This window comes from Folsomia candida, unplaced genomic scaffold, assembly GCF_002217175.1.
Source record: "Folsomia candida strain VU population unplaced genomic scaffold, ASM221717v1 Fcan01_Sc022, whole genome shotgun sequence".
Lineage (NCBI taxonomy): Eukaryota > Metazoa > Arthropoda > Collembola > Entomobryomorpha > Isotomidae > Folsomia > Folsomia candida.
The window spans coordinates 1,728,447-1,737,462 of NW_019091214.1; the positions used below are offsets into that span (position 1 = coordinate 1,728,447).

Below are 9,016 nucleotides of genomic sequence, written 5' to 3' on the forward strand. Positions count from 1 at the left end.
GAATTTTTTCCACATTTCTCATTTCAGATGAACCAAATGCGAAATGCAAGTATGAAATATGGCATATTTTAAATTTCTGGACGATAATTAACACATATTTTGATTTCGAGATTTGATTGCATTTAATTTTGAATTTTATTTCATCTCTCTCATATTATAAAAAAGTCCCATCACATTTATCAATTCAATATAAATACATATTTACTATAATAAATATATTTTCAACCATCACCCTTATTAATTAGTTGAATTTGTATTGTTTACTAACTAATTTACTTGCAGTCTATTCTTGGGATCCAACTTATTTTATGTCAAGAACACCTAATTATTTTTCAGTTCATTTATTCCGGTTTATGATTAATTATGATTCTTCTGAACCACTTGCTTTTCACATACTTTGTATAAAACATTAATAGTAATATAGTAATAAATCAATCGAATGAGAACAAATTAATAAATAAGATTATCTAGGAAAAAATCAAGAGTCCGCAAGCGAGGGATCAATAATAGTAATAATGGACATAACAATATTTTGTCAAAAATAAGGTGACCAAATAGGTCGAAAACTGGGTTGCCCACAATAACGATGATGATTGCTGTCTATTTCTTTTTCCTGCCCTTCTTGCCTCCCGGTTGGGGCTGCTGTTTGTTCTTTTCGTCCTCTTCGGGAGAGTAGGTGGGCGAACTGGGCGAATATGAGGGGCTCGCAGGACTGGAACAATAAATGCTCACATTTAGCATAAGACATACTTTACCTATAGTTAAAAATTAGCAGAATTAAGATTATTTAGCTCACCTGTAACTCGGACTGGTTGGCGAGTAAGACAAGACAGGAGACTGTGGGCTGTAGTTCGGACTGGATGGTGAGTACGAAGGTGAGCTGCGTGAAAATGAGAACAAGATCAGATTTACACTTTTCAAGAGAATTTAATCTGTGCAATGTTTTTACAAACCTTGGAGAATACCGGGGTGAATAAGTTGGCGAAGTTGGACTGTAAGTAGGGCTGCAGGAAAAAATATATTTGAAATATTTGCAAAAAGATCGATATTTTTTTTTAGAGCTGAGATGATGACCACACTCTTACCTCGAAGGGCTGTAATTGGGTGAACTGGGGGAGTAAGTCGGGCTAGTTGGAGAATAGCTCGGACTGCAAAAATAAGCATTTTTATTTATTTACTTCTGATTTCTGTAGTTATGATCGTTGCATTTTTTGGGTTACACACCTTGAAGGACTGTAATTGGGAGACGAAGGAGAATAGCTGGGGCTTGATGGCGAATAAGATGGACTTGTCGGAGAGTAGGATGGACTCGTGGGAGAGTACGATGGACTAGTTGGCGAATAACTTGGACTGCAAAGACATCAGTTAATTGAAATAAGAATTTTCTAATTAATTATAATTGGATTCCTACCTCGTGGGAGAGTATGATGGACTGGAGGGTGAATAGCTCGGACTTGTCGGCGAGTAAGATGGACTCGTCGGAGAATAACTTGGGCTAGGAGAGAACGAATTGATTAATTTATGAATGGACTTTAATTTTAAACAAACGTTAAGATTAATACCTCGTTGGTGAATAGGATGGGCTCGTAGGCGAGTATGATGGACTCGTGGGAGAATACGATGGACTGCAAAAAATGTCACAACTTAAGTTTGAATATCACAAGAATACATTGTAATTAAGTTTAATTTTTTACCTGGTCGGTGAATAGCTCGGACTGGTCGGTGAGTAAGACGGGCTCGTCGGCGAGTACGATGGACTGCAAAAAATGGAAACAATTAATTAAAAACATCATCAATGTATGATTTGATTTAATTTGCATGTTATTTCTCTCACCTCGTTGGCGAATAGCTTGGACTTGTGGGTGAGTAACTCGGGCTGGAATAAATAAATTAGCATAAAAAGGTTGAAAATTTTCATAAACTTTAGCCATTAGTACCTCGTGGGCGAATAGGATGGGCTCGTCGGTGAGTAACTTGGACTCGTCGGCGAGTAAGATGGACTCTGGTGGGGCGAATAGCTCGGACTCGTTGGAGAATAAGTCGGACTATGACCTCCAATCGGACTTGTAGGAGAGTACGATCCACCTCCACCGCCAGGAGAGTAATTTGGCGACGAGGGACTCATCCCAGGCGACGAGATCAATCCATAACCTGGCGATGAGGGAGAATAATTCGGCGACACGCCACCAGGACTGCCGGGAATGTAGAATGCACTGCCTGGGCTTCCAGGTGACCCGACAGGCGAACGACCTCCAGCAGGTGAAAAGCCGGATATGTCAGAGGCAGCGGATGGTGAGAACCCAGGTCCACCAGGCGTCATTCCTGTGCCTGGAGACCAAACGTCGCCATACATCGGAGTGGCGCCAGACATCCAGGGCGTGGAAATTGGTGAGTTGGCGCTCGGAGTGGACGCAGAGCCGAAAAACGTACCACCCATTCCAAGTCCGCCGTCGGGTCCAGGACCAGTGGGGAGCTCAATACCGAACTTGCACTTTTCAGCGTCGAGGAGCAAGTCGAAGCAGCCAGTACCCATCCGGGGAAGTTGTCCTTTGGAAAATTGATAAAAAAAACATGATGACGATTTTGTTCATAATTTGCATAATCAATAAGTAATCTGGGATCCTTACCCATAATAATGTTTTCAGAAACGCCTCGCATCGGGTCAACCTCAGCGTGGGCGGCCGCGTCCATCAAGACGTCAACAGTTTCCTCAAACGAGCACCTCATCAATGGTCCGGTATCTTGTCGATTGATTCCGTGACGTGTGATGGCCATCAAGTGACCCTTTGCAGTCATAACGTCGCAGAGGAGCGCCAAGTGACGATAATTGACGTACAGGCCGTAAAAGGAGAGAACGGCGTTCATCTCCTTCTCCACACATTTTCGAACCGCTTCGATACCAAGAACCTGGACATAAATTATTAATATAAGCATGAATTCGATAAGAGATTTCGCTAAAATTGCAACTAAATATTACCGTGAATATTTCACAAATATCGTTAGAATATGTTCTGATGGGGTCGACGTCCCTTTCACTCAAGACTCGCATCAGGGACGTTCCATCCGTTTCAAGCAGCCACTCTGCGATCGGTTTAAATTCGCCAGTCTCTGTGATTACGATCCTCTTCTTGGAATCGGTCTGAGGCAAATGCATGTAAACTTTTCCAATCGCTTCGATCCCCTGCAGCGTCATGTCTGACAACATATTAGCCTCGATGCAGCGAAGGAACATGTCATCCTCCATCTTATCGGCGGAATCCTCCTCGTCACCCGCACCACCAAATTTAGACCCGTCCTCCGAGTTCATGATACGAATACGTAGCACAAGTTTCTCAGCATTGTCGTCGTTAAAGATACAGTTCAAATCGTCACCGAAACCCGCATTGATCTTTTCTGCAATCTGTTCCATGGTCAGTTTCTTATCTGGAGGGTGAAGAGGAAATAATGTAAATTATTAGTCATATATAGGAAAAATTTGAGAAAATATGGGCAACTTCTAAATCAATTTCAAATTTCAAACGATCAAAATCGAAATTTAATTTTTATTGCGAAATTACCAGTCATTCTCTTGCGGTCGAGTTCTATGCGGAGAAGCCAAGGCGAGATTCTGGTCGGGTCAAAGTCAGGCATTTCATAGTAGACATTAACAAACTCTTGATCCTCCCCGATGACAGTGTTTTGTGGGTCGGGGTCGTAATAGATGGCCGTGTTCGCAGTCACCTTCCGCAGCGTTGTGTGCTCCAAGCGGCAGAGAACGTTTTTGGCCTTCTCGGCGTCACGAGCTGCAGCTCCGTTCAAGAAAACGGTGAGTGAAGGGGCTTTCGGCTTCTTGGAAATGTTGATGATTTCCTGGAAAGAAGAGAAAATAAAAATTGAATACATTTTTATATCGGACAAATTTTGAAAAAGGGTTCAAGAGATTTTTTAATTAATCGATAACATTTTATTTAATGGTCTCACCTTTAATCTGGGCACACCCAAGGTGACATTTTTACTACTGACTCCAGCAAAATGGAAAGTGTTGAGCGTCATTTGAGTCGCCGGTTCACCTAAACTCTGTGCCGCCAAGGCTCCCACCATCTCCCCGGGAGATGCCTGCGCCTGCTGGAACCTCGTCTCTATCTCACCAATCAACCATTCAAACGCCTCGGTCGACAGGCGAAATTCTTCGGCAACTTTGCGTGTGCACAGCGTAGATCTCACCATGCAGCGGAATAGAAGCGTGGCGTTGTTGTTGGCCTGCATCGAGAGAGCATCCTCTCCTTTCACGATGACGCACTTTTTCAACAGGTTTTCCACACCTTCAATCACTTTGATCGGGTTGAGATCGACGGGGGCTCGCTTGTCAATGTGGAAAATCTTTTGTACGTTCCAAATCATTCTTTTGAGGTTGCATGGGAGGACGACGTTCGAGTCGCCGGCAGGAAAGATTTCCCTCATCGTTGCGCGGTCAGAGGTCAAAGTCGCCCATTCCTTCTCCACGGCTGAGATGACATCTCCTGACCCAATGATTTCTCGCATGACTTCTTCGTTAAAGAGTTTGCGGAGGTAGCGCTCGTTCGTGGGGTCGAATTTGAATCTAGACTCGAACGTGCGGTTGGAGAGTTTAATGGTAGGGAGACTTTGATGTTCTACGTTCTCGGCGGAGAGGCCGTCCTCTCCGTAGCGGAGTTGGATCAGTTGTCCGACAGAATTTCGCACCGTGCCGTCGTAGTGAACCATGACGGACTCCATAGCTTTGATGAGACGACGTTGAATATATCCAGTTTCTGCGGTCTTGACAGCAGTATCAATCAAACCTTCTCGACCACCCATGGCGTGAAAGTAGAATTCCGAGGGAGTCAGTCCGGCAAGGTAGGAATTTTCAACGAAGCCACGGGACTCAGGACCGTAATCGTCTTTGATAAAGTGAGGTAGGGTGCGTTTACGGAAGCCGAAGGGGATTCGTTTTCCTTCAACGTTTTGTTGTCCGACGCAGGCAATAACCTTGAAGAAGAAAGGTTACTTCAGTTCAGAGTTAATCCTTGGCGTTTCATGAACGGAGATTTATTATTTAATATACCTGGGAAATGTTGATGTTTGATCCTTTCGACCCTGCCACCACCATAGCTTTGAGGTTGTTGTACTCTGTGAGAGACTTTTTTGCGGAACCACCAGTCTTGTCACGAGCGTCGTTGAGGATCCTGTTGACTTGATTTTCGAACGTTTGTCGGAGGGTGTTACCAGGAGTGGGGTCGAGCTCCATGTTGTGCGCTTTTTGAATAACCTCAATCACGTCCTCCTTCGCCTTCTTGATCGTCTTTTGAATCTCGAGATATGTTTGAGGATCTGCAATCGTGTCCCCAATACCGATCGAGTGTCCTAAATAATCGTATATTTTGTTAATAAATTATCCCCACCTATTCAATTTACACAATAATTAATTACTACTCACCTTCATACATCAACCAATTGTTTACGACAGTTTGAATATTGCCGTAAAATTGACCAGCAACTTCGTGACCTAATTCGGTAAAGCAGATGTGAAGAAGTGACCCTTCACTTGTTCCGAGCGTCTTTTTGCATAGGATTCCCATGATGAGTTCGCCATGCTCGACCATGACTTTGGTATCTCCCGGAGAAATCCACTTGTACGGACCGTCGTCCTCGTCGTCCGGATGTGTGGCGTGGGTTTTGATGAGGTTCACGTTTCCGGGAATGATAAGCGTGAAAAGTTGCTTCCCAGTCCAGAGAGGAATCGGCTTCTGGATGGCAGGCTGAGGCATCTTTCCGTCCCAAATTGGCAAGAACATGAGCAAATTCATCATTTGTTCCTGAAAAAGAGAGCACAAAAATACGATGTTATTTTTGAAGTTCCTAAAACTAGGCATAATTTGCATTTTTAGAAGTATGACATCTTGACATCACCTTGGTCAGGAAGACGTCCCTCTTGGTCATCTTCCTCACCCCGGTCAATGTGTCCTGCACGATCCCCATGACGGGTTTGTTCGCTTGAGGGGTGATAATTTGACGCGTGGTAATGTGCAGATTTTCAACTTCGGCACGAGTTTCCATTGACTGTGGGACGTGTAGATTCATCTCATCGCCGTCAAAATCAGCATTGTAAGGCGTTGTGCAACTGAAATGCGCAAATTAACCAGAAAAACTAATTACAAATCTTGATAGCGTGTTAGAAATAATTTTGGGCAATTTATTGACAAGTAATCAGAAAAAAATTGGAGTAAGTTGTGCAATTCATTGACAAAATTTGCCTCAGGAAAGTAATTCATCATTTTAAATGGTTTGCTAATCATGTTGATTTTTAAATTACAAACCACTCACCTCAAATTCATTCGGAAAGTCGACCAGGGTAGTACTTTGACCCTGTGACCCATCATAGACATTTTGTGAAGAGTGGGTTGCCGGTTGAAAATTACGAGGTCACCATCTCGAATGTGACGTTCGACCTAAAAGACGAGATAAACCCATAAATATTTGCGTAATCAATTAACCTAATTAAACATGTAGTTTAAAAAATACCCGGTATCCCAATTGTAAATGGAGATCGGAAGATTTCGGATGAAATCGCAAATCAATTCTGTCCCCGTTCGACCGGATGATATACTTTGCGCCAGGATATTGGTTATTTCCTCGCGCCACGAGTTCCGTCATCCTGCAAGGTCAAAGGTTACAGGTCAAACAAGTCGAGATCATGTAGATGCATATCATTAAAATTTACGAGTAAAAAAATCAGAAAAAAATTGGAGTAAGTTATACAATTCATGAAACATTCATCAAATTAATTCGTCATTTTATAAATAATAAAGGTCACGAGAAGGACATTAGTTTTTACGACGTACTTATCTAGATTAAACGGGGTCACGATCTCGGGAAAGGTCAAGTTCTGTGCAATACTGCGAGGAACGCCGACCTGATCAATCCGCAAGTTGGGATCTGGTGTGATGACCGTTCTTGCAGAAAAATCGACTCGTTTTCCCATCAAGTTTCCTCGAATTCTGCCCTCCTTTCCCTTCAACCGCGCCTTGATCGCTTTCAGGGGACGACCAGACTTTTGCATAGCGCGCGGCAGACCGGGCATTTCGTTATCGGTGAGAGTAGCGACATGAAATTGGAGCATTTTAACATTTTCTGCAATAATGTGAGCTGCAGCGCCGGACTGCTCATTGCGCAAAAGTTCGTTGTTCGCCTGATGGAAAGCAAAGCAAAGTAAATAAATGCTGCTAAAGTTTTAATTAAATAATTTAAATCAAACCTTAATAATATCGGATAGTTTGTGGGTGAGATCGTCCTGGTTTCGGGCAGAACCGTACATGACGACAGCGGGACGAACGGGAAGTGGGGGGACGGGGAGGACAGAAATGATCATCCAGTCAGGACGAGCGTACTTGGGATCCATCCCCATCACAAGGCACTCCTCGTCAGAAACGTGTTTGAAGATTTCGAGCACACGTTCCGCCGTGACAACCATCTTCTTCTCCTGGTCGTCCTCGTTCACATGCTTCCACTCGGCAAAGAGTTCGATCCCGATTTTACGGATACGCGGCTGATAACGCCCACATCCACCGTGACCACTCTTCTTTGACTATATATATGGAAATTAGTTGGAGTTTAACATGTAACCATTTCGTTGTTCATTATTAATTTCTGTAAATTAAATTATAGTTGGATAGCGGACTGACCTTAATATTTGGATCCTCTTCGCCGGGATTGCCATCCATTTCGTCACCCCCCTCGCAGATGCTCTTTCCTTTGCAAAGTTCGTAGACGAAGGCGAGACGGCGTCGAGGCTGCCCTTTGGTCTTGAGGACAATCTCCCTCATTTTCGGGTGAGTCGGGGACACGAGCATCTTTGAACAATAGAAGCACACGCAGCGCAGGATTTTGACCGTTTTGGTGAGAAAGCCGCAGTGGAAGACGGGCTTTGAGAGGTCCATGTGACCAAAATGGCCAGGACACTCGGTCTGACCACCGGCGCAAGTCTGACAGCGTGAGTTTCGGTCGATGACGCCTTGACGAGGATCCATCAACCCACCAAGCTTAGGCCGACCACCTTCCATAATCTCAGGAAAGCGAATCCCACCCTCCGTCACGGACATGCGGCGCTGGAAATTACAGGTAAAAAACAGGTTAGTTAATTAATAGAAATTGGAGAAATTAATTAATTCAAGTCTGAACTGAACACGAAACACTATCACGTTTTTAAAACGCATCTTTTCATAATTTGAAATATTTTGATCGTTTAAAAATTAATGAATAACTTACGATTTCATCCGGAGAAAGGATACCAAATTGGACCTTTTTCACGGTCCGGAGGGGGACACGCGAGTCTGATGTGAATTGCGACATCGTATTGGATCAAGGGAAAGTTGCAAATCTAGAGAGTGAAAGTTAATTAATTACAATTACATAATTATTACTATTGCCGGATATAAAGGGGAAACAATTGCACAATTTAATCGATTCTGCTGAATCCCAAAATTAATTAGCTCAAGTGGCTGTATAAGTTTACCTGTGTGTCCCACTTCCTGCCTATCGTTGAGTGGACGAAGGATGTGCAACGATCCAAAAACGACGACAACGGATATTAAACAACCACGACGACCGGACCGGGTTGAGTACCGGAAGCGGGTTTTCTTCTTCTATCGTGACCTGTCTTGTCAACGGTGGATTGACACTTATTTTAGTAATTAATTGTAAAGAGTTAATTGGTTAATTAGTTAATTGTGGAGAGGAGAGAAGGAAAGTGCGTGATGATGGAGCGAAGTTAGTTAGTTTACTGAATGGCCAAGAGGAGACGTTGGTTCTCTTGATTGGCGAGTTCCTCACTCACTCGCGTCGTCCTCTGACTGAGCCTTTTTATACCCGGCAGCCGCCTGGCTCCTCCTCCCAAGGCCAGCTCATAAGGACGTTATTCAAATTATTGAATGGATGGATAAGTGACATGCGGGGACAATAAGACTTATCGCAAAAAATTTATATAGAATATATGCGCTCTGTGCAAAAAATTAAGTATTTT

At 43.5% G+C, this 9,016-nt stretch overlaps 1 protein-coding gene across 2 annotated transcripts; it reads right to left on the reverse strand.

Moving 5' to 3' along the window:
* Positions 1-109: 109 nt before the first annotated feature.
* On the reverse strand, positions 110-8,842 carry LOC110858786 (DNA-directed RNA polymerase II subunit RPB1). Of its 2 annotated transcripts, XM_022107670.2 has the most exons (24): positions 8,510-8,842; positions 8,263-8,374; positions 7,680-8,102; positions 7,253-7,582; positions 6,840-7,186; positions 6,520-6,652; positions 6,322-6,446; positions 5,908-6,118; positions 5,435-5,813; positions 5,063-5,361; positions 3,961-4,986; positions 3,558-3,849; positions 2,978-3,423; positions 2,628-2,907; positions 1,938-2,547; positions 1,835-1,876; positions 1,695-1,757; positions 1,563-1,625; positions 1,412-1,495; positions 1,225-1,350; positions 1,086-1,148; positions 954-1,004; positions 797-880; positions 110-712 (listed from the first exon to the last, which is right to left on the reverse strand). In XM_022107670.2, exons 2-24 carry the CDS (start codon positions 8,344-8,346, stop codon positions 601-603), a joined length of 5,673 nt encoding a protein of 1,890 aa, XP_021963362.1. In that variant the 5' UTR covers positions 8,347-8,374; positions 8,510-8,842; the 3' UTR covers positions 110-600. The 2 variants fall into 2 exon arrangements, with proteins under 2 accessions (XP_021963362.1, XP_035714876.1); XM_035858983.1 differs by lacking the exons at positions 1,563-1,625; positions 1,695-1,757.
* Positions 8,843-9,016: the final 174 nt, after the last annotated feature.

Excerpts from the sequence above, each read along its gene's own strand:
- LOC110858786 (XM_022107670.2), bottom strand. The coding sequence starts at position 8,346 with ATGTCGCAATTCACATCAGACTCGCGTGTCCCCCTCCGGACCGTGAAA. Across the intron at positions 1,626-1,694 it reads CCGAGCTATTCACCGACCAG|TCCATCGTATTCTCCCACGA; the intron begins GTAAAAAATTAA and ends CATTTTTTGCAG. Across the intron at positions 1,005-1,085 it reads CCCAATTACAGCCCTTCGAG|CCCTACTTACAGTCCAACTT; the intron begins GTAAGAGTGTGG and ends TTTTTCCTGCAG.